This window comes from Prunus dulcis, chromosome 5, assembly GCF_902201215.1.
Source record: "Prunus dulcis chromosome 5, ALMONDv2, whole genome shotgun sequence".
Classification (NCBI taxonomy): domain Eukaryota; kingdom Viridiplantae; phylum Streptophyta; class Magnoliopsida; order Rosales; family Rosaceae; genus Prunus; species Prunus dulcis.
The window spans coordinates 17820576-17844796 of NC_047654.1; the positions used below are offsets into that span (position 1 = coordinate 17820576).

A 24221-nucleotide genomic window follows, 5' to 3' on the forward strand; every position below is an offset into this window, starting at 1 on the left:
CCGACATGGACACCGAATTAGTGGGCCCCTGGATATCCTTGCAGGTACGTAATACAAGCGAAGCGACTCACACGGCAGGCAGGCTGGCTGCAGAGAACACAATGGTTGAATCTCAACCGTTAGATTAGATTCTAACAACTAGTATTGACCCCAAATTTTTTTAAAAAAACCTGGTAGTAGTAACAAGGATCCAGTTATAATTGATTTATTCTAAAGAGACTTGAATTTCTAACGAAAATAAATGGTTGTACTTATTGTTATTAGTATAGACAAAGGGCCAAAAGTTTGATTGATTTCATCGGTCAACTAAATCCAAACTCCACATTTCGCCAAAATCAGAACAGAGACCAAATGGCTGAGCAGCTAACCGAGGAGCAGATCGCCGAGTTCAAGGAAGCTTTTTGCCTCTTTGACAAAGATGGCGATGGTATTTCTACCCATTCTTATATTTCATGTCTAGATTTCTTGGGTTTATTTACGTCTGTTGGTTATGAATTATGATTTTGATACTGTCTTCTTCCTCTAGCAAAATCAAGTAAAGGATTGCTCTTCGTGACCATTATTTAGTTCTTCTTGCTTCTTTGTTTCCTTTAACGTTGATTTTTTAGGTTCATTAGGTCCCTAAAACATTTGAAGAATATTTACTGAACTGAAGAATAGGATAGATATATATATATATATATATATATTTAATCGGGAGAATAGGAGAGAAAATTTTAAATCAATATCCACTTGACTTGGTATTGGATTTCATTGCATATGCGATACCCATATGCATAAGAAATGCTCTATACAACTAAATTCCAAGGGATACGAAAATAAAATAAAAAGTAGTTAGATTAGAAGTTCATGAATCAAGTTTTTGAATTACACAATCTCTGGACCTAAACTTCTTTTGTGGTTTTCTGTTTTTCATTGTAGAATATTCTTTATGGACTTTGCCCTCTTGTCTTGTAAAACCCACGAATGATTTCTAACCTCTTCTACTACTAGGCTATCAGTTCTACATTCATAGCATAAAACTGGGGTTGGTAATGCATAGGTTTAAGTTGTCAGCGTACAACACAGCCTTTTCATCCATTGGGCCACATGTCCTTGAGACGAGTTCTGGAAATGTTGATGTCTCTGTGTGATTAACTTATTATGGGTTCTGTCTTGTTCACTCTGCTGCTACTTCTGATTTTTCTGGCAGAAGACCACATAAGGTTTGCACAAAGAGACTTACTTATAATTCATGTTTGTTTTCACATAGGTTGCATCACTACCAAAGAGTTGGGGACTGTGATGAGATCTCTGGGACAAAATCCCACTGAGGCTGAATTGCAGGACATGATCAACGAAGTTGATGCTGACCAGAATGGCACAATTGATTTCTCTGAGTTTCTGAATTTGATGGCAAGGAAGATGAAGGTATCTACATTATGTATCCATTATAGTGTCATATTGCTTTTTACCCCCTAGAATTCTCAGGCTGGTAATCTATTGTGCTTCGTGCTTGGTTCAACTCAACTTTGGTGAATCACATGAAAATGGGGATCTTGTGGACGCTGATAAATCTTTCATTTAAATGTAATTGCTCTGTTTTGGTTTGATCTTTACAGAAAACTAACTACAATGTTTGTTAGTGTCACTTATAATTATAACTAATGCATTATGGTAGCAACACTAATATTTTTCAATCTTTGGGCAATCATCGGGGTAGTATCTCTCGAGTCTTGACTGTGCAGTTTGTAATAATAGGTATTGATAATTATAGAATTGAAGACACAGTATCGATATGTTTCCATTGAACCTTTCCTTCCTTTGTTTATTGGGGCCTCTGCAAATTTTGTTGTACTTTTCTGCCCGTGGTCTGGATATGTGATTGGAATAGTTTAGATATGTATTTACACGCAAAGTTTGTTGAACTAAAACTTCCACAGGATACTGATTCTGAGGAGGAACTCAGAGAAGCTTTCAAGGTCTTTGATAAGGACCAGAATGGCTTTATTTCTGCTGCTGAGGTAAAGATTTTAATTAGCTATTTTTTGGATGATCTATTTAAGATTGGGCGTAGTGGAAGCTTATACCGAAAACCATCCTTTTTGCATATTTGAAACCATGCAGCTTCGACATGTAATGGCAAATCTTGGGGAGAAACTGACAGATGAAGAAGTGGATGAAATGATTCGTGAAGCAGATGAAGATGGCGATGGGCAGGTGAACTATGAGGAGTTCGTGAGAATGATGCTTAACAAGTGAATGTAGCTTTTGGATTCTAAACAGGGTAGGGGTATTGATTAAACATGCGCGGTTTATTATAGAATTAGTATTTGGACCATTGTTGACAAGGTAGAATTCTCTTTTATGTTGTTGGGTAGAATTTAGCTTTGCTGCTGAATTATAAAATGTTGTGCTTATCTATGTGGATTTCTCTTTTCTTTCGGGAATTTCTTAATATTTCTTTCTTATTCCCTCGCTGAATTCCTAGTATAATAAGCAGAAGTTTGCTGCTGTGCTGACACATTGCGTCAAAAGTTTGCTGTTCTGGGCTAAAACAATCATATGAATAAGAGATCAAAGAAGGCCCAATCGAAAGGCCGATTCAGAAAAGGTTACTCGGTCAAAATCTGCAAAGCTTCAGACAAATGGCGTGTAAAATGCCCACGCATAACAGAACATAAGGCCTAAAACATATAAAGCTTGGGCCGTCTTCTTCCTAGTGTTGGTATAGGCCTAGAAATAATATGCAAAAGCGGCAAACACCACCTCATATTTTACTCACTTTTCTATGGCCCTTAGGTGAGGCCTTATCTCTTAATTGTTGGATCAAATTGGTTAGTCTGATCCAACAGTTAAGAAATAGGACCTCACTTAAGGGTTATGTATAAGACCCTCTCTATAGAATGACTCCTTTCTTTTGAGGGTAACGAAACTTGTCTCCTGAGCCAGAGGTCCATTCTAGAATTGAACCGAGGGAGAAAGAGATGTCATCAAGGGCGAACCATCCGTGCCTCTGTTTCGAGGGAGAAAGAGATGTCATGTGGCCAATTGCCTTGTTGATATGCATTCCAAATCTGGAGACATCGATGCTGCTCCTAGAGTTGTGTTCGACTACATGCAACAAAGGAATGCTGTTTCTTGGACTTCACTAATGACAGGTTACGGAATGCACGGTTATCAGAGACGAAGTCAGAGAATGGTAGTTCATATACATTGCTTTCAAGCCTATATGCCAATGGCAGGCGCGCGTTGGAAAATGTGGCTAGAATCAGATCGCTAATGAAACATATATACGGGCATCAAGAAGAGGCTCGGTTGCAGTTGGGTGCAAGGAAAGAAAGGAAATGCAGCCTTCTTTGTGGGTGATAGGACTCATCCAGAGTCTCAAGAAATTTATGAGACCCTTGCTGACTTGTTTAAACGTATCAAAGACATTTCGCACTTCACGATGTCGATGATGAAGAGAAAGGAGACCTTCTTTTCGAGCATAGTGAGAAGTTGGCTCTGGCCTATGCAATCCTAACTACTCCACCAGGTGCACCTATATCCTAATCACCAACAACTTACGTGTCTGTGGAGATTGCCACAGTGCGATTACCTACATACATCCAAGATTGTTGAGCACGAAATCATATTGAGAGACTTAAGTCGCTTTCATCATTTGAAGAACGGATCCTGCACCTGCCAAGGCTATTGTCGACAAACAAGTTAATTATGCGCTAGTTGTGAGATATATATAAGGTTTTATGGGATGGTGAAGAACACAAGTGCTACATTTATAAAAGCAATGGAAAACTGATGTCTTGGTCATCTCAAAGCTGCTTTTTTTTTTTGTGACTATATGGATAGGATATAGGTAGATGAAGAAAGTAAATCATACAAAATTGCGTATGATCCAATGCTTCTCCTCAAGCAATAGCAATAGATTGAAGGAATTAATTAAGCATAATCACTCCTTTCTATGGACTATGAAGAATGCAATTCGTCACTAGCGGACAGATAATATTGCAAGGGTGGACAGACAAGCCATGCCAGCAAGGATGAATTTGATTTGGACTTGACATGAGGTTGGATAATGCATGTCTTCACGATTGGTAACAACTATAGCGGGGGAGAGGTGAGAGAGGTAAGGTATGTTTGTCGGCAAACATTTTCTTGTGTCTCCACTCTCCGCGTACATACAAAACAAAAAAATGGAAATGATTACACTAAAATGGATTCTCTCTCATGTCATGCATCAAAGTTAATTAACAAAAAAATTGAACCGATATTCTGATTTGAGATGTCGCGTGGTTATTTGTATTTTCTTTGTGATTCTGATAACTGATTTTTGAAAAGGAGTATGAATCATGAAAGAGTTGAAGAGATGTTTAATTTGATAGGACAAGATATTCATGTAACTTTTTCTAAAGCCTTGAAGCTAGCTAAAGGGGGAGAGGCGGGCCACGCAGAACCAGAATATATATATATATATATATATATATATATATATATATATCTCTAAGGAAGGAGGTCTTGTCAGTTTTCATTAAAATTAAAATTAAAAATAACTCATCATCAGTATTTCCACCGGATAATTAGGAAATGATTAACCAAATGGAAACTATCTCATCAGTAATTACTATAGATCTGTGAGATGATTAATTTCAAGTTGATATAGAAGAACCAATTAACATGCAGCATATATACAGAACTACAAAGAAAAAAAGGAAGGCAATGATTAATTATATATAGCTTAATTAGTTTATGAGGAAAAGCAAAAAATGAAGACCATAGAAAACAGTTAATTAATTAGTCTATCTGATATAATGAGTAGTAGTAGACCCATAGAAAAGGCCTAGGCATAGCCAAGAGAGAGAGAGACAGAGAGAAAGCTTGTAGTACTACTGGGTAGTGAGAGAAGAGGCATTGCCAGTAGATGCAGAAGTAGAAGATGAGGAAAGGTTCTTGTGGTTATGCATCCACACCTTGAATACCTGTCTGCTTACCCCTATACTCCTGCAGAACCTCTCAATCTCATCTTCTAGATCCTTCCTCTGCAGCTTCCACCCCAGCTTCTCTGCAAACGCCAGCATCTTCTCCTTCTGCTCCGCCGTGAACTTTGTCCTGAACCGCTTCTTCCCGCTCATCCTGTCTCCACTGTCCGGGGACCCACCACCGCCAGCATTGTAATCCATGAGTTGATCTTGTGTTGCTATAGTGTTGTCGCTCGGATCTCGGCCTCGGCTGCTGCTGCTCATGATCACACGATTATGATGATGATGATGATGACCTGATGATCTGCCGCTGCCTCCTGCAGCTTGTGATGACGTGGCTGCATAGGCGACTCTGCGGTGGAAGTTTCGGTGGCATCCGCAGGCGGCGCATTGTAGGCCACCTGGGGATGCGTCGTCGAGTGTGAACTCTCCGCAGCCGTCTGTGGCGTAGCTGCCAAGGCTCGCTGCATGGTTCCTCAAGCACTCTCTGTATACTTCATTTGTGTTCTGATCATGATGATCTCCTTCCATCTCCCTCTTTTCTTTTTTTTCTCTCTCTTTTTCTCTCTCTAATTTCTCTCTCTGTCTTTGAGATTACAATTGCAGTGTATAAAAATGGGCAGAGAGGTTTTCAAAGTGGTACTGTTTGGTTCGATTATTTACACTAGTGCCCATGTTAGCTAGCCGTAATTGTGAACAACTATACTTTTGCACCTTTCTATATATGGATATCTATCTAAATGAAAAAATGAAAAAAATGAAGCAGGTGAGGTGACCCATGATCTTTATGTATGGGGGACTTTGCGGTGGCATTTGGACACAACTCAACCACGGGTATACATATATTACTGAAAGAGTAGCCGTATTAAGGATGAGAAAATGAGACGTGCCATGGCATATTCGTAAATCTAGGAAAAGCAAGGGTGATAAAAAGGATATTGGGTTCATGAACGCTAGAAGCTTAATAAAATAAAAGGGAAGTCAAGGTCGTCCAATAAAACTTACCTATAACAGGAGTTTTAGGACAATAACACAATAAAATGTGAAAAAATTATTTTCTGTGTCATTACGTTATTAGTTGAGAATAACAAAAAGTATTACACTCGGTGCACACGAGAGTTTCTCCCCAAAGTCGTCGAACAACTCATGAGTAGGGAGGAGGAGGTATGGGCAAGGGATGGATATTCACTCATGGTTGTAACTTGTAGTTTGGAGGAAGACGAATGGGCAAAAGTGTCCTAGTAGCAAGCAATATTACAAAATAATTACAATAGCGATGGAGTGAATGCTTCAGTTTCAGAGGGGAGAGGGGAGAGAGGAGGCTTTAGGCCGTAGCGGGCCCTGTCGTGAAGCTGGAGTGGTATGGGTTTAATCCAATAATTCACGTTGGGAAAGTAAAGTAGGCTTATAACAAAAGACTAGTATTTTGTAGTTTAGCATTAATTGGTAAAGGCAATCTATGTCACTTCCCATGTACGACAACATTGCAATCAGTATCTGTATAAACTTCTATCTAATTATTATGTTATATTAACCACATCAAAATTACATGCACAAATAAATATTCTATTCACTCACTGCAGGGCATCCTGTCCTCCGGTACACCCACAAGCAAATGATCACACAGAAGCTAGGCCATGCCCATCTGTTAATTCTCTAGTCCATATGCAGCCAAGCAAACCATGCCTAAACCCATCAATTCTTGCTGTCACACAAGGAATAATCTGTCAGGCACTAGTACATAGTATATGTGCTAGGCTAATAACTCCGTATCGATAGCTATACACGCGTTAGAATTTAAGCATCCAATTCAAAATTAATAGACAATAAATAAAGATGCGCAAAATCTTTTAAAGTTTTCGGCCCATGCTTTAAGATATGGTAGGGGATTTAATGACCCTTGTGATCATATAGAGCATTGACTTTGACGGGTAAGATATATATAAAAATGATAATGGTGTGACTAAAGCCGAGGCTCGGGGCTGGATAATAGCAAATAGGAAAGTGGAATGGTGTGAGTGAGTTGAGCATATATAATGTAACATAAAGATTATTCATGATGTATGATGTGAAGTTGGGTGGCAACGGTTTCCTGTTCACGGTTCACTCTTGTTGATCAGTATTAGACAGAGTCTTCATTTGTATTTGTGTGGTGTAGGGAAATAACCATTATAATAATTGTCTTTCGCTTATGGCTTATGGCTTTTGGCTTTTTGCTTTTTGGCTTTTGTGGCTTTTGCTGGTAGCACCGCCTTGTTTCCTTTTATCCACACCACTCACTCAGTGTGAAGTCACTGTTGCAGCACTGTACAAGCTGGCATATATGGCTACACCACTGCCTGGGGCTAGCTTAAGGCTGCAATTCCTGCCATGCATGATGCTTAATGGCCATCGTTTGACTCCATATTTACTTTAAAAACCTATATACATACTATAGTATTTATTATATCCGACTAAATGAGAATGACTGCCATCAGAATCAGAAAGAAGTTGGACAAGAGAACATTTCTGACTTTCATCCTCGTCGGTCCTCCTCAGCTCGCACATAATGTGGTAATAAAAAAAAATGTTACAAGTTCATGAACCCGACAAACATTTAATTAATTAATTGACCTGAGATTAAAAATGAACAATCATTGAAGTAGTTGTGTGATCATTGATCAGTGGAGCTCTAAGGTATTTAAACATGTGCTTTAGACATTTTAATTAGATTAATATATACATCTAAACTGTTTTTGTTTGGTGAAACATTATTTTAAAATGCTAGCTACATCTCTTTCTTCTTTTTTTCTGGGCGTGACTTGACGTTGAAGTATTACTTAAAACAACAAACTTACGCAGGAAGCAGCAAAGCTTGTAAATTGTAACAATATTAATTAAAGAGAATAATCTGCAATTGGTGAATGTTACATTGCACTTGATCTATATATGAGATATGCATGTAATCTGTCAACAAAGATTAAACTGGTTTTATCTTCACCCATTCCTAGCTAATATCTGCTTAATTAATTATGATGCAAGCAAGGCATACACGCACGATATGGAGAGTAGATACAGATAACTTGAGCAAGAATCACGGATGCATACTTACAAGTTTCATTCACCATTAATTACCCCTTAATTACCCCTTGAACTTGGGACATCAAGACTTTTCAACTTGGATGCTGGATGCTTGCTTGAGGTTCAGCGATGGGCTTCATTTCCCCATAAGGCAGTGCAGTGGGCACTATTGTAGCTATTCGCGGCTTATTTTGAAATTGGGCTTTCATAAATCACCAACTATTTAGGGGCTGTTAGTAAAGAAAACAAGCCCCAAACAAATAACAACTGTTGCTTACTTGTTACTATCAAAATAATGGTATTAAGAAAAGGATTTTTAATATTTAAAGAAGAAAAATAATTGATAATGCTTCAACATTAATGAATGATGTGAATCAGAAAAGAAAACAAAAAAAAGTGGGAATAATGGCACTGCGTGAGCAACACAAAATGGGAGCAAAGAGCAACTGCACCTTTTAGTTTTGGGTTTTTAGTTCTAATGGTTCTTAAATTGACCCGATTCGCATTTTGGTCTCTTAATTTTCAAAATCGTTTCTTTGGTCCTTTTAACTTCACTTTCATTAGGACAAATGGTCATGACGTCAATATTTTTTATCTTTTCTATTAAATGCAAGAATAAAATGATATTTTTGTATTATTTTTAATTTATGCACCTATTTTCTTTCCCTTCTCTCTCTGCATCCATCCCTCTCCTTCATTCATGTTTCTCAATTCGTAAAAATTATGCAACTCCATTACTCTCTCTCTTCAGTCACTCCTTCATCATCTATTGATTTCTCCCACTTTTTTCCCTAATGGAATGGCTCAATATGGAGAGAAAGTGACGCCGGAAAGTTTTGTCCCCCAAACCGCACTCTTTGACAGAACTCGAACCCAACACAGTCTCTCTCAGACACACTATTTCTAAGTTTTCCAAAATTCCCCAATACATAATAAATTTTGAAGAAAAAAAATGAAACAAATTCCTCATATCTGGATATGAGAGAGAGTGATGTCGGAGAAAGTTTCTCCCCCAAACTGTACACTGTTCCTCCATAGAACCCAAGCCAACCCAAATCTTTCTCGAACTCCACCATTTCCAAAAGCATAGAGATAGTGTGTGGGTGATGATGAGTGATTGAAGAGGAAAAGAGGAATATGGGGTGTGTGGGTGATGATGGAGGGAAGTTTTTTCCCATGAGTGAAGTAATTTTCGATTTTGATCCTCAATAGTACACCATGCACCATGCATATACTCAAATTTAACAGGAAATGTTAACAAAACTTACGGCATGATAATTTGTCCTAAGAAAACTAAAGTTGAAGGACCACATGAACGATTTTGGAAATTGAGGGACCAAAATGCGAATCTTTGAGCATTAGACCTAAAACCCCTTTAGTTTTAGTGGAGTTTTGGTTTGAGAATGAGTGATGATGAGTTTGGGCTTTGCAGTGCATATGATATATGGTCAGGTTGCCCTTTGTGTTTCGGTTTCGGCCATATAACACCCCCCCAACCCTATAATAAAACAGATCACAACACACAAGGCAAAGGAATGAAGCTGCAGTTTGTTTATTTTCCTAGCCAAAGTAAAGTTTATTTCAACTCCAAAAGGTTTGAATGGTCTCTGCATATTTGGAAAGATGCTGAGAGCATCCTCTGTACGCACTGCTATTATATGGCTCTGATTCTTATGCATGCGATGCGAGCCAGAGAGAGAGAGAGAGAGAGAATAGTACTGATCGATGAAGGGTGCGAGTGTGGCAGTGTTTATAATTATGAATGGAGTTTGTTTGTGTCTGTGTGTTTGGAGACGTTGAGAGCGACTTCTGAATCTGTCATTAACCCCCCGGCCTTACAACAGTTGGAACTGAAAACCATGGTGCTCCCTTTTTCATTCGCATTTATATCTCACCATACACCAGAATACCAGTCATCAGAAACAAATTTAAGGACTATCTGATCTGAACTCATCTCTCTCTCTCTCTCTCTCTCTCTCTCTCTCTCTCTCTCTCTCTCTCTCTCTCTCCTTTGCATATATATATATATATATATATATATATATGAAAAGAAAAGATTTTAGGTTTTAAATTTGGGTCAGTACGTATTATATATTCTTTAATGCTGGCCCCGGCAACAACTGGAGAGTCACCTCCATTATGATCTTCTTCAAATAGTCCAAACAGAAAACGCTAAGCTACTTCTAAAGTTACTCAGGGATCCAAGACAAAACCACAGGCCACCATCTCTTTCAATTAATGATCAATATACGTACATATATATAGTTACAAACCGTGGAGTGATGATATTGTTGAGAAAGTTAACCTGATCCATTAACACTTATTAACCTAATCAAGGTAAATGAATGATCAGTATATTCAGTAACAAAACCATGCATTATATAAATATATATATATGATCGATAGTGATCTACATTTACCAAATTAATAAATGAACAAATAATATCACACGAATTGCACGATCCATACAACACTCGTCTACTCATGATGGGCCTGATTCTATTACCCCAATAACCAGCTTGTTATATGATAGATAATATGATCGATCAAAAGAAAAGAAGAAAAAGGTTTACATAAAGATCTGAGGATGGGAAATAGCTAGCACTGGCAGGAAACCTACTAGGGGTTAATTAGCAGGTTTTGCATGATGAGGTCGAATATTATTATTGTCTAATGGATCACCTTCTGATGTTATAGCCGATGACATGTAACTGAGTACCAGAGAATGATTGATTGCCTCGTGCGTAGGGGTTGGGGTTGCCCTTGATCTTGTTGTTGGATGATCAGCTTGAATGAATTGTTGCTTGCAAGCATGGCAAGTGATTTGGAGAATGGTGGAGTTCACTTTCTTGATGGCTTGCTCCTTCAAAGCCTGAGCTTTGTCTAACTCAGCTTGTGCTTGTTGCCTTATTCTCTTGGCATTTGCAAACTCCTTCTCGGCCAGTTCAATCTGATGCTCCGCTTGCCGCCTGGCCTCTTCAGCATAAGCCTTTTCTGCCATGGCAAGCCTTAACTGCTCTCGTGCTTCTTCTTTCAGCCTTGAAGATGCTGCCGATATGGATATCCCAGCTGAAGGTTTTGGTTTCTGATCGTCATCATGCTCATGATGATTGGTAGTGGTGCTGCTGCTTTCCCTTTCCCTCATCTCCTTGTCCCTCGGAGAGTAATTTCTATTTGTGATCATAAAGTTCGAGTGTTCAACGTTTTTATTCTGATGAAGTTCACCGCCACCAAAATCACATGACCCAATTGAGAGCTGCAGCTGGGTGGAATGGTTTTCTTCTCTCTTAGAGGAAACCGATGAGACTTCGTTGATGGGAATATTATTGGATGTTGTTGCGAGCTGAAGATCCAAATTGTAGAGTGCCTTGTTGGATACTAATGTAGGTTGAAGATGATCAGGATGAGCAGGAGGACTAGTACTACTAGTTAAGATTAATTTGGTGTACTCGGTTGGGTTCGGATGTGGTAGCACCAAATTAGATGGAGGAGGCCAATTGGGAGGAGCCCTGCTGAAATTGTTGTCACTGCAGGATGGGCTGGGACTTGAAGCTGTTCTTGACAAGCATGCGGCCGGCTGCAGTGCTTGTGATTCTGACCGCACACGATCCATATTGCAGGCATCTTGGTGTTCTATGAAACTCTCAACCCTATGAAAGTACAAATAAATTTAAACAAAGTATTCATTAATTAAATTTGTAATTCTAATAAAGATATTATAGTTAATATTTAATTAGCAGCTTTTAACTTATATATACAGTTATATGGGGATGATAGAGAGCTAAGGAAGAGATATGAGGATATTTATATGTTCATTAAAATTTAAGAATAAAAACATGTTAATTAATCACACCTTAAAAGCTACTCGATATTATCATGCACCCACGGAAATATTTGACAATGGCATTTACATATAATAATACTTGGGGGTCAGCAGTAGCCGTTTTACGTCTCGGGATGCAAAAAAAAAAAACAAGAAAAAAACAAAAAAAAAGAAGCAAAACATCTCTCCACATAGCATAGAATAGATGATGTTCATCTTCGGGAAATGTGTTGAAACGAAAGCAGTAGTTAACAACTTGATCAAGGTTCCGTCAAGTTCCTTCAGTCAAAGAGGACCAAAAACCTTTTTTGTGTTTCTTTACTTTTTCAAAGTCAAACCCAATTAACAAAAAGAGCTTTGGAAGGCAAGGTGATCAATTCAATTTGAATAGATATGATGATGCGTTTTTGAATTTGCCATATGAAATTAATCATGATATATCTCATCTCATATATATATATATATATAAATAAAAAATAAAAAAACCTTGATATGTGTATAATTATATATTAATTGGAAGACGATCGAAGAAATGAATAAAAACCTTGAGAAAACACGGCCGCAGTCGCAAGAATGGCCTCTGGTGCCGCAAGTTTTGAGATGGGCTTTGTAATCGGATTGAACTGCGTAACCTTTGGAGCACTTGTCGCAAACCCATTGTTTGTGATTGCTGTGCTTTCTTCTGAAGTGCTTCTTGATGCCAACAAGATCACCGAGGGCGTGGCAGGGGTCATGGTGCAGGCAGCTTGGTTCTGGGCACACGAACACCCTCTTCTTTACGACCGGAGTCTCTCGCTTCAACAGCTTCCAAGGCACCTTGTGCCGTCTCCTGTGCATCTGCAGGTTCTGGTCTCTCTGAAATCCTTGGTTGCAGATCTCACAAACGTAACGATCCGATTCCAGTAAGGTTTTCGGTGAAAGAGACACCACCTCCGCATCTGGATCTATTTTATTATATAATATATTAATACAGTTATATATCACACAGCCAAATTAAGCATAAAATTATACCAAGGAGAACAAAAGAACTCAAACATGAATATATAAGTACCTGGAGTTCCTGCAGGTCTTCTTTTCCTTTTATTGGTATTGCCATTTTCTAAGCAAGAAAAGGGCTCAGAAGAAGGAACTGAGGAAGAAGAGTTATTGGGTAACATAGCGCTTGGTGAATTATCAACTCTGATCTCCTCTGTAGTAAATCACTCGCTTCTCTATAATATAAGATGCAAAGCGATCTCTCTCTCTCTCTAATTGAAGTTTAATATAATTGAAAGTAATAGGGTGATATTGGGGAAGAGGTGGGGGAGAGAGAAGATGGAGCTACAAAGGCTACAAGGGACATGGGGAGGGAGGAGGGGGAAAAAAGCTAATCTTTCTTTCTTTCGGTTACCTCATGCTATCTATCAGCTTTCTTTTATTTATCTTTTCAACTCTCTCAGCTTTTGGAAACAAACAGCTTTCTCTTCTTTCTTTCTTCCAACGCTCATCTTCATCAGCTATTCTTGTGTAGCGTCTGTCCTTAATAAACACCTTCTAAAGGAAGGAGAGAGAAAAAGAGAGACAGGGAGAGAGAGGAAGAAATTAGAGATCCAATCACAAAGCTCGAAACTCGATCCCACAAGCAGCAATGGGCTCCATAAGGAAAAACATCCCCACAAAGAAACAAAACACACTCATAATTCATTCACAGTAAAAATTTCATTTGCTATTTGCAATTTGCATGCATTAATACAGACCAAGCTCCAAATATACACGTAAGCCTTGCCTCTCCTCTCCTCCACTCCATTTTTCATTTTTCATTTTTCATTTTTCTATCTCCATCCATATATTATAAATACATACACATACTCTGATTTATTAATTTTGGAAGCAGCTTTTATAAAGGTGCTGCTCAGGATGTGATGTCACGCTCAGGGGCATACTAGTCAATGAAATCATAATTCTCTGTGCAAGATGCTATTACTTTTTGGTGAACTGAGTGCATCACCAAATAGTGAGTTCAAATTGGCAGCATTGGCTTTTCTTTTCTGGATCAATCTGGGTTTTTTTTTTTCACCGAGAAACATGCTACAAGTATATACTAACTGATAAAAACAATGAGTTAACGCCTCACCGAATTATAATTTATATCTACGGTTGATGAGTGGAAGGTTAAAGAGTTTGAAAAAATAGATCGTAACTGATAAAAACAGTAATCATTTAGATTTGACTGGTTTTGATCATATGATTCCCAAAAGCGGTAATTATAGTTAAAAGTATTTTCATTTTCAGATGATGTTTACACAATTAATTATGAAAACGATTGATTTATGGACAGTGTTGATGTAAAGACACACAATGATCTATTGCCCTCTCAATGCCTTGAAAGATTGCAACTTGTCCCTTAATACAAATTTTTTTTTTTTTTTAGTTTGTCCTTTAATACAATCAATTTATTTTTATAAAAATCAATCACAAATGAAAGTAAGCTTGTTCCTCATCATATCTTAGGTTTACAAATGCGACCAAAATTAATTATGTAATATTATACGGATAAATGGCGTATTGAAACCACTGTACGTATGTACTTATGCAATATTATATTATACTATGAGAAACCTTGTTCTTCTTGCAATTGGAAAGACACATGAGCATATCATACCACATCATTATGGACGTTAGATACAAAAAAAAGATGGATTAAGGAATATTAATCAATAAATTTGTACGGCTAGAAAGAGGGGGAGGAGTTGATTATATATATAATTTATTGACAAAAGATCTAATTAAGAAAGTGAAACTTAGAAAGCAGAAATGAGGCTCTCCTGTTTGGTGGTTGCCTGCCGGGCCCAAAAAAAAAAATTTGGGACCCATCTCAATACTCAACTCAACCATAATATTCATCACCTCAACTCCTGATCAACCTCACCTCCCTTACCTTCTATTTATGGATTAATTATATCGGAAGCTAACAAGTCCTAATTATAGAAAAGTAAAAAATAACCAGACACATGACCCATGTAACCATGTTTATAAATTATATATATATATATATATGTGTGTGTGTGTTCGATAAAGCGGAAAAGACGAGAGAGACGAGTCTTGTTTGATAGGGCTTCATACAATAATTATATAGTTAGATTTGTTATAAATTGATTAGTATATACAGTAACGAATAATTTAATGCATAAGGAAAGTATGATTAGATTCGGGATCGAGAACACAATGGGCAAGATGATTGCCAAGGACATTCTCTTGTGAGGCTGCATGTGTTAAGAATCTAAATCCCATCATCCCCCCATTCCTTCTACACTATAAACAATTAACAAAGTTAATTTTCCATTTTATATATATGTATATATAGGACAGGAGCAGCTTTGTTTTTCTGGTTCATTATTATCTCTCTCTCTCTCTCTCTCTCTCTCTCTCTCTCTCTCAGGGATGAATTGAGAATGGGTTGAGGTGGGGTCGAAACCAAGTGGCTGCAGACTCATATTCTTTCAGGTTGGCCCAGTTCCATGAAAAAAATGCTTCACAAGCCTACCAGTAATTAATTTATACAATTATATAAGACAAAAAAGAAATGAAACATGAAAACGAATAAACCCTCTATCAAATAAAGTAATAAACCATGCATGTATTAAACTTATATGCAGTGATGGATTTATAATTTTCTCTTTTTTTTTTTTTTTTTTATAGGACTGGAAAAACCATACCTGCCGAAGTCTCTTTTTTAGACATTTCATCCAACACATTCGTATATGCAATAGGTCGGTCACTTATGAAAGCTAGTGATTGATTTGGGTCGAAGATCATTTAAATAAAAATGTTTAATGAAGGCTTAGGCAACCTTAAGTTAAATATGGGCATGCATGCATGTTTAAAACGGGGCAAAGTTTGAGGATTTAAATATTTATATGATGTAGAATATATGGTGGAAGCAATTAAAGAGGAGTTGGAAAGACGCGTGAGTAAGGGTAAATCGGGCAAACTGCATATTTGGACTCTGAGCTCAAAATTGAGCCCAGACCTGTCAATTCAAAGAGAACGGCGTCACAAGTAAAACTCATCGTTTTGCCAAGATATATGGACTTTTTCAAGCATCTGAGATCATTTAGCAGCCCAAAGTCCAATTTTTATGTTTTTACATTTTTGGGAAACTTTGTTATTTTTTCTATTTTAATTTCTTGTTTATTCATAGGGTTTCTATTGGTATTTAAACAGATTTAACCGTGACTAGGATTATGTTTTGTTATTCCAATTTATCAATAAATCTTAAGGTTTCATCATATCTTCTTGATAGATTCTAAAATTACATGTTCTAGGCTAAAACTTTAGTCATTCTTTGTCGCGCTGCATCATTATGAGTCGTCTATATATATGAATATTGTATGTATAATTCAAATCAAATGTAAGATAGATCAGATCATCATCAGATATATACGGATGTGGTGGTGAGGGTATGAATGAATGAATGAATGTTTGGGTGAATAATGGTATCTCTGTCGTCTAATAATTTCATGATGGGTGGGCAGAGGCAATGGGGTCCCCTATTGCACTGTTTCCCGATGCCCTTGTCCCTTTTGTATTTGTTTGTATTATAAGCTCCTCTCCTCTGCTGCTGACCAAGCTGACAATATACCCGACCAATATTATAACATGGATCTTTCATTTCTTTCACTTGTTTCGCAGAATTTTGGTATATATGATAAAAATAGTTTAAATTGATATATAAAATCTATTATATCTGACTACTTGTTTTCTTCTGTGTTCTCTCTGTTTATAATTTTTTTTTTAAATTTCCTCTTAGTTAGGAGTTAAACATGTATTTTTTAAGTCGAAAACAGGTAATTAAGCTAATTAAGTTTGGTTAAGCAACATTCAGGTACATGGCACAAGGTTATGTAGATATGCTGATTCCACAAGCATTACTGAAATGCTGGTATTTGCAATTCCCTTTCCAGCTAGCTACTCCCTCTCTCTCCCCGCATCAGATGTTTTGTGTACAGGCAGGGCATCTTTAATTTAAGGCATTCTCTCTCTCTCTCTCTCTCTCTCTCTCTCTCTCTCTCTCTCTCTCTCTGCGCGCGCGACTAAAACACTATGAGAAATATTCTTTGCATATATATATACATATATATTTGTAGTTCTGGAAAGGGGTGAATAGATAAGCATGCATCAAAACTACTATATTGCTTAATTGCCCCAGATGCAATTTTCCGAATAGCTAATGCAGTGTGCAAAGTAAAAGTAAAAGACAGTTGTACCTGCTGCATATATAGAAGATAAGAATGTGTGTGTGTGTGTGTGTGTGTGTGTGTGTGTGTGTGTGTGTGTGTGTGTGTGTGTGTGTGTGTGTGTGTGTGTGTGTGTGTGTGTGTGTGTGAGAGAGAGAGAGAGAGAGAGAGAGAGAGAGAGAGAGAGAGAGAGAGACATTATTTTACTTTAGGTTTCAGAACAGATCATGTTCATCCTTTGATACTTAAACTAAACAAGCAGATCAAACATGGATTTCATCTGCACGTGCAAGTGCACCGTGAAATACCGACACCAATTAAAAAGCTCTGTATATATAAGATGTAGAAATAAACCAGCAGAGCGAGCAACCCCCTGCAGCTTTTTCGCACCTTCTTTGAAGAAACTTATTGATTGTAGAAAGCTGAAAGCAAAAAGATATGGTTGATCCTTCGTATATGTATATTCATCATTGCATCACGTTACTCAGAATACATATATATCTAATGCATACGGTTTCTTTTTCTTTTCTTTTTTTGGGTTCGGAAGAAGCATATGCATATATGTAATGTAATATGTTACAACGTAAATAAAGGGGAGGCTCTCCTCCCCTGCCTCTGGTCTCAAGTCTCAGGGGAGCTTGTTTAATTATAAGTGTATGTATAAATTCTCGATGTAATCTTACATAATTTGTAAGAATTCACTGTCAATTGCCATACAGATGGGACTGTAATATTGCAGAGTTTTGTTACTTACTGCATGTATATACATGTCATATATTATATACATGACTGATGATGACAGACTAGCAAGCAAGCAGAAGGGATGAGAATCAATATTTGTGCACTACGAGCAGGAGGAGCGCATAAGCATGATGTTACTGGTGGACTGGGATTGTCCCATCTCTAAACATAAGGACAAAACCCTTAGATGCCTTACACGTGTACCAGCAGCCGTCAAACTCAAATATATATATACATATGATCAATTGAGGGGGGCGCAGGGGGCCATATATCCCTCAATTTCAATATGTAGCTAGCTAGCTTAGATGTATATATCCTGTATTTTCACACCACAAGAGAGAGACAGAGAGAATCAAGAGACTGATTGGAGTCTAGCTGTCAGCATCATATACATATATATATACAGAGAGAGAGAGAGAGAGAGAGAGAGAGAGAGAGAGAGAGACATGGACATTTGGAGTTGGGCCGAGGATTCTATTGGTCGGCTGATAATGAAGCAGGCAGTGACTCGGTGACGCAGAGCCCTCCAAGACTCGCAACTGCTGATCAAGTAAGTTTGCCTTGGAGTGGAGCTAGCTAAAGCTAAGCCACCTTGCACTTTGCACTTTGAAGGAAGGAAGGGTCCCCTCCCCCTTTAACTTCAAGGGCCAATTTTAAATAATTTCCTGTTACTTTCCTTTCCCTTGTCATCTCTTATTAGCAGCACTCATACTCAAACCCTACTTCCTTGGCTTCTTCTTATTCCTTTCAGAAGTTTCCCTTGTCATTTTCGTCCTTCTTTATATTCTTCAAGATATCATAATATTGTACACACCCGCCTCAATACAGTAGCTGCATATTTTTCTAATTTATTCAACAGTGTTATGTTGAAGATATTAACAGTGTTACATTGAAGATAAGTGTTTCAACACGTGTCGAAAAATTATACGAGAAACACAAAGAGAAAGGTATGAAAAATGAAGACAACGCAAAGAAAAACGTATGGAAAATGAGGACAACGATCCCGTCCCTTGTTATGTTGGAATTAGCGACTGTAAAAAATGATCATAAGAAACATGGTCTAATAATTTATACAGTGAGCAAATTAATAATAATAAAAAATATAACGAAAGAAATGAAAAGAATGGGCATACTTAAATAAATAATTGTACTAGCTAGTGTCTTAATTATTTAAAGGGCCACGTAGCAATAATTAATTTTGATATATGTGTGTAGTAAAAAAGGCATTGGAAGCATGCATGTCCCGATTGAAGGCATATCTCTCGATCATGTTGTCATATTGATGGTATCCTCTCCTGCCTTCCTCTTTCTTTTGTTCCCTTGTTACTCGTAATAATTTATTAATACATATGTATATGGACAAACATATAAAGAGATATCAAGAATTAATTCAAGGCTACAAACAAAGCAAGATATATACATGTCAATTTCGTCGGTCAATACATACAGCTTTAATTTGCTCGAGACAAACACATGTTGTTGAATCATCATTGTATCAAGAGATCAACAAGGGAGGTGTGGGATGTTGGTTCATTGCCATTTACTTCTTGTCTATATTTTCAAGGTAAATCCCCTTCTCAAAGATATCAAAAGTCTTTACAATTTCTTTTAAAGAATTTAAATAATATTTTTGTTTTTGTTTTTTGGTTTTTGGTTTTTGGTTTTTGGTTTGTGTTTTTGTCTAGATAATTAATTAAATTGTCACAAGATGGATGTTGATCATAATGCTCTCCGTCGCTAGTAGACACAAAAGAATGGTGGGTTGGGGTAAAGGGGGCTTCGCAGTTTGCAATATTAAAAAAGCTAAAGACTAGTTTCAGGACCCATAATGGACATGAACCAAACAAGAAAGAGACAGATATCAATAGATTTCCAGTGAATTCTTTCCAAAGGTTTGTCACTTGCTCACAAAAAAGCGATCGAGTCTTTTTTCTTTTTCCCAACATATAAGTTAGTTTTGGTAAGCTAGGTTGAAGCTTCCTTCCCAACTCAACTTCACCCCCTTTCCTTAGAACATGATTCCTTCTTTCTTTTATTCTTGCCAACGAGGAAAAATAAAAATTAATTAACGTGGGTTGAAGAAGTAAACGGACGTACAATAATGAATAATAATCTAGCAGCTAGTAGGACATGGGAGCGTGGGTTGTTGTTTCTCTCTTTTTCTTTCTTCTAGTTTCTTTTTTCTCTTCTTTTCATCCCCCTTTTCTCTTTGTTATATCTTTTTGGTTGTGATGATGTGTACCCTTTTATAGGAAGATGACCTTTTAGTCTCCATGTGCCTCTCCTCTCCCCTCTCCCCTCTCCCCTCTCCATCCCCTTCAACAAGGCTTCAAGGCTTTCAAACCGTGCTAGTGCTAGCACTAGTGCTAGTGCTATTGGATCCTCTCACACGAAAGACAAATATCCAAAAAGTAGGAGGATCTACTCACCCAGAAGTGAACCAAAGTATCACAAAATCGAGGCAAAACCATGTGACACGTGTTCCCGCACCCTGTCACTTGTTGTATGTGTCATCATCTGGCAGGAAAAATAATAGAATTTGGATGCTCTCGTGGGTTGTGTAGGAAAGTAAAGCAAAGCAAACATAAAGTGATCTCACCCCCCCCCCCCCCCCCCCCCCCCCCAACCCAATAGAAGTTGTAATGCAAGTGGTAACCTAACCTCTCACATACACACGCCAGAAAAAAAGGAAAGAGAGAGAGAGAGAATAAAGATAACAATTAACAAAGGTGGTATGGTATTTACAACCAAAAAGCTTCCATACATGAGTGTGACATATGCTTTGCAGGGAAAGATCTAAAGGCCATGGATTTTGTTAACCCATATATGATATATGTTTCTCTCTCATTTCCATTTGAAGTTATCAGAGATATATAAAATAATCATCAAAAGTTGGCCCAACAAACCCTAATCATCAATTTTTTTCTTCTTTTTTTTTTTTCAAGTAGGGTGTAGGGAGGGACCCGTTCATTTGGCATCTTTTTAATCCATACATTACATACATACCCCCTTATAATTTCTCTTACAAACAAAGTTGATAATAATATATATCGATTGGCCACAAAAAAATAAAAAATAAAAAATAAAAAAAGTTGATAATAATATGTCGATAACTGAAGAAACAAGGCATGTGAGTGGGGAAGACTTGATCTTTAAAATCCAAAAAGAGAAGTCTGCCTGTGCAAGTCCAAAAGTCAAAGCGTCAAATCCAAAAGATAAAAGCCCACTTCTTTATTAAAAAGGAACCAACGACAAGATCCATTATGATTATATATGCATACATTACAATTTACATTGTAGGTGTAGCCTTCATTTCACGTAATCAGTAAAATTGAGTTCATGGTCCTTTCCTATATCTATCTCCCATCTTATGTCACAATCACACCTTCAATTTCGTTTTCTCATTTCACAATCACAGCTTCAGGGTTTGCCACAGAAATACTGTGGGCTACATAAGCCCAAACAACTGGCTTGCTTGCAAATGGCCCATGGATTTGATCTTTTTTTATTACTATTTATTTCTCGGAAATGCTATAAATTAGTTGTGTGTATGTGTATGAGAAATCTCCCTCCTCTTTAGTTTAAACTATTGCTTTTACTTGGAAGAAACACCACATGCTTTAATTTGAATTCCGAAAATAACAACATTGGGCTATAGTAGCAGAGTGAATTACAAAGAAAGAAGACTAAATAGATGTTGCTTTTCCCCCTTTGTTACATAAGTGAAGTGGAAATTAAACAAATAACATAGATAATGAACCCCGAAAATGAATGGATGAGCTGTTACATGATCTTTTTATTCAACTTCCGGCTTCCTGTAGGTAGGTAGGAAGTATATATATTTGATTAAAGAAAGATTAATCTTAATTAACCGAAGAAACCACTATTTGAAGTTCGATTGATGGAGGAAAGCACCGAAATCACAGCCATGCAAATGGCTCCCACCAACAAAACTCCGGTAGCAATATTTGCCCTGTTAAAGAAAGCATTATCCTTGGATTGTTCTTCATCCAAACTTACAGGATCCTCGCCTAGTGCTAAAAGCAGTAGAAATAAATCATCGAGGACTCTTTTGAACTCAAAACCCACACCAAAACCAGCACCCACGCCCGAAGCTAGAACCAAGCTAACCAACTGGATGCACACAACACACATATCCATGTCATCATGTCATCAAGCAAAAATTAATCTTATAATAATTACTCAATAACACTTGTGATTAGCTAGCTTTCTAATTATTAGAGTGATTTTCCGAACCTTGTCTGCATAGAAATCAAACTCAGGCATGCATCCGTGGCGTATCAACCTCTTTTGGGCGCAGGCATAGTATATATCAAAAGGTAACTGTATTAACGTGTAAGCTGCTCCAATTGCGGCTGTAGCAAGCACGAACCTGCACCCATTTTTAATCATGCAAACACATACATTAATTATATATTATTTAACAAAATCCATCGTCCGGAAAAATTAATTAAGAAGAATAAAAAACAAAAGATGGATGAACAAATGATACGTACCTGTATGCATGAATATCCTGAAAATGCTGTTGGGTGCTATCTTGAAGTGTGAAGTGGTCGGTAACCAGCACGACAACTGAAGCAACTAAGGCTAAAAGAGTGACGATCCTCAACACAAGAATTGAGGAAGGAATAGCTTTAGAAGCCATTGATGATACTAATTATCAATATTAACTAGTGTCTATTGCATCACACTTGTAAGTTGTACGCACGTAGCGTGTAATTAATTGTGATACTTGCTTAAACGCGGCTAGACCTAGTCTTTCAATTTATAAAGAAACAAACAGCGTCTCTGTCTCTCTCTGTGTCTCTTTCTCGTGAATGTCGTAGTTTGTCTGGTTTGTATTTGTTATGGTGCAAAGTGACGGCCTTTGACCAACCAATGGCCGGATGTTCAAACAAAGGGCATATAATTTGGTTGCATAAAAAAATATGACAAACGGCCGGGCTGATATAGTTAGGCTAGCTCTTCCTTGTTTTTAATTTGGCTGCATATCAAGACAATAATATGGTTGTCTTTTGATGATACAAACTACAACGTTTATACAACATCTCTAAATGTATCCCCAGAACTTTGTCTCAATATACAAAATAATAAAAAAGATGTTGCAAATAACAGCTAGGAGATGGGATTTATATAGAGAGGTACCCAGTTTAATGAATGGGAGCGGCTTAAATCTTTTCAAAGTGATATCTTATATATACATATATATGCCTCTTTGTTTTTGGGAGCTAGCTGTTATGTTTATAGTATACAAAACAGAACTTTGATATTATGTTTGGTGAGACGGAGTAGAGAGGAGCTTTAGATCCAGTTGAATTTTGTTTGAGGTTTGGGCAATAGGAATAGGATAATTTGTGTTCTTGTTATTGTTGGAACTCTGTAGAGAGAGACTACTATAATGCTTAAGCAACTCATGGCCTACGCACAATAAAAGTCAAATAAACTATAATTATATGTACGATATAGAGCCTTATTTCGAGAAATTTTTGTATGTTCGAAGCGGCTATACTCGATTTTAAAAGAAAAAAAGGATCACATTATATATAAAAAGCGTGGCTATATTATTTACTATTTATTAAAATAAAATAAAACCCTAATAAAATAAAATAAAACAAAAAACCCAGTAAGGCCGTGCGGCTATACTATTTCTCAAAAAATAAAATTAAAAAAATCTAGTCTCGACACGCAGCTATACTATTGTTTAAGAAACATTAATCAAAACCGAGTACAACAATTTAAAAACCGGGTATAGCCGAGAGGCTATACTATATATACATTTATATAGACCCGCCCAGCACCTAGCGCCACATGCCAAACCAGTAAAGCCGGGCGGCTATACTTTTTTAAAAAACTAAAAAGGAGTATAGCCGTACGGCTAGACTATTTTTAACAATAAATTAGGATCAAACCGGGTCTAGCCGTTCGGTTGTACTTTTCTTTTTAAAAAATTTAATAAAACCGAGTATAGCCTGACGGCTATACTATTTTAAAAAAATAAAAAAAGGAACGTGTATAGCCGTGCGGCTATAGTCGTTTTTTAAAAACTAGTATTGTCGGGCAGCTTTACTAATATTCTCTTAATTTTTTTAATATTCTGGCGAATCGGACTTGAACTCATCACTACGAACGTCTAGGGCACAGAGCAAGCCCGTTCCAGGTTTTGAGCAGTGTTCGAGATATCGGCCTAGGCGCTAGGAGGGAGGACACCGACACCAGGGAGTTAAGGGGGCCCTAGGCGGCGCCTAGGCGGCCTGGGCAGGTCTGGACGCCAGGGCGGGTCATGTCCTTTTTTTCCCAAATGAAGACAGACGAAGCTTGCTAGTGCGAAGGAGCAAAGGTGACATGTATATAGTGTGTGAGAAGGAGGAAAGGAGACATAAAATAAGGAAAGGCATAAGAAAT

The 24221-nt window shown here is 37.4% G+C and overlaps 4 protein-coding genes across 4 annotated transcripts; 1 reads left to right on the forward strand and 3 right to left on the reverse strand.

The window, feature by feature from the left end:
• Positions 1 to 167: 167 nt before the first annotated feature.
• On the forward strand, positions 168 to 2453 carry LOC117628800 (calmodulin-like). The gene is made up of 4 exons (XM_034361324.1): positions 168 to 427; positions 1253 to 1410; positions 1923 to 2003; positions 2107 to 2453. The coding sequence occupies exons 1-4, from the start codon at positions 352 to 354 to the stop codon at positions 2239 to 2241; spliced, it is 450 nt and encodes a 149-aa protein (XP_034217215.1). The 5' UTR covers positions 168 to 351; the 3' UTR covers positions 2242 to 2453.
• Positions 2454 to 4686: 2233 nt separating this feature from the next.
• On the reverse strand, positions 4687 to 5743 carry LOC117627915 (zinc-finger homeodomain protein 11-like). Its single transcript, XM_034360230.1, has one exon. It carries the CDS (start codon positions 5487 to 5489, stop codon positions 4866 to 4868), a length of 624 nt encoding a protein of 207 aa, XP_034216121.1. The 5' UTR covers positions 5490 to 5743; the 3' UTR covers positions 4687 to 4865.
• Positions 5744 to 10375: 4632 nt separating this feature from the next.
• On the reverse strand, positions 10376 to 13669 carry LOC117628567 (zinc finger protein SHOOT GRAVITROPISM 5-like). Its single transcript, XM_034361052.1, has 3 exons — positions 12893 to 13669; positions 12386 to 12785; positions 10376 to 11668 (listed from the first exon to the last, which is right to left on the reverse strand). The coding sequence occupies exons 1-3, from the start codon at positions 12996 to 12998 to the stop codon at positions 10645 to 10647; spliced, it is 1530 nt and encodes a 509-aa protein (XP_034216943.1). The 5' UTR covers positions 12999 to 13669; the 3' UTR covers positions 10376 to 10644.
• Positions 13670 to 21665: 7996 nt separating this feature from the next.
• LOC117629173 (CASP-like protein 4D1) lies at positions 21666 to 22464 on the reverse strand. The gene is made up of 3 exons (XM_034361676.1): positions 22316 to 22464; positions 22056 to 22191; positions 21666 to 21932 (listed from the first exon to the last, which is right to left on the reverse strand). Exons 1-3 carry the CDS (start codon positions 22462 to 22464, stop codon positions 21666 to 21668), a joined length of 552 nt encoding a protein of 183 aa, XP_034217567.1.
• Between the last annotated feature and the right edge of the window lie 1757 nt (positions 22465 to 24221).

Coding starts and splice junctions, on each gene's coding strand:
- LOC117628800 (XM_034361324.1), top strand. CDS start 352: ATGGCTGAGCAGCTAACCGAGGAGCAGATCGCCGAGTTCAAGGAAGCT. Junction 428..1,252: donor CTTTGACAAAGATGGCGATG/GTATTTCTACCC, acceptor GTTTTCACATAG/GTTGCATCACTACCAAAGAG. Junction 1,411..1,922: donor TGATGGCAAGGAAGATGAAG/GTATCTACATTA, acceptor AAACTTCCACAG/GATACTGATTCTGAGGAGGA.
- LOC117627915 (XM_034360230.1), bottom strand. CDS start 5,489: ATGGAAGGAGATCATCATGATCAGAACACAAATGAAGTATACAGAGAG.
- LOC117628567 (XM_034361052.1), bottom strand. CDS start 12,998: ATGTTACCCAATAACTCTTCTTCCTCAGTTCCTTCTTCTGAGCCCTTT. Junction 12,786..12,892: donor AAGACCTGCAGGAACTCCAG/GTACTTATATAT, acceptor ATAATAAAATAG/ATCCAGATGCGGAGGTGGTG. Junction 11,669..12,385: donor TGCGGCCGTGTTTTCTCAAG/GTTTTTATTCAT, acceptor GTACTTTCATAG/GGTTGAGAGTTTCATAGAAC.
- LOC117629173 (XM_034361676.1), bottom strand. CDS start 22,464: ATGGCTTCTAAAGCTATTCCTTCCTCAATTCTTGTGTTGAGGATCGTC. Junction 22,192..22,315: donor CAGGATATTCATGCATACAG/GTACGTATCATT, acceptor AAATGGGTGCAG/GTTCGTGCTTGCTACAGCCG. Junction 21,933..22,055: donor TTGATTTCTATGCAGACAAG/GTTCGGAAAATC, acceptor GTGTGCATCCAG/TTGGTTAGCTTGGTTCTAGC.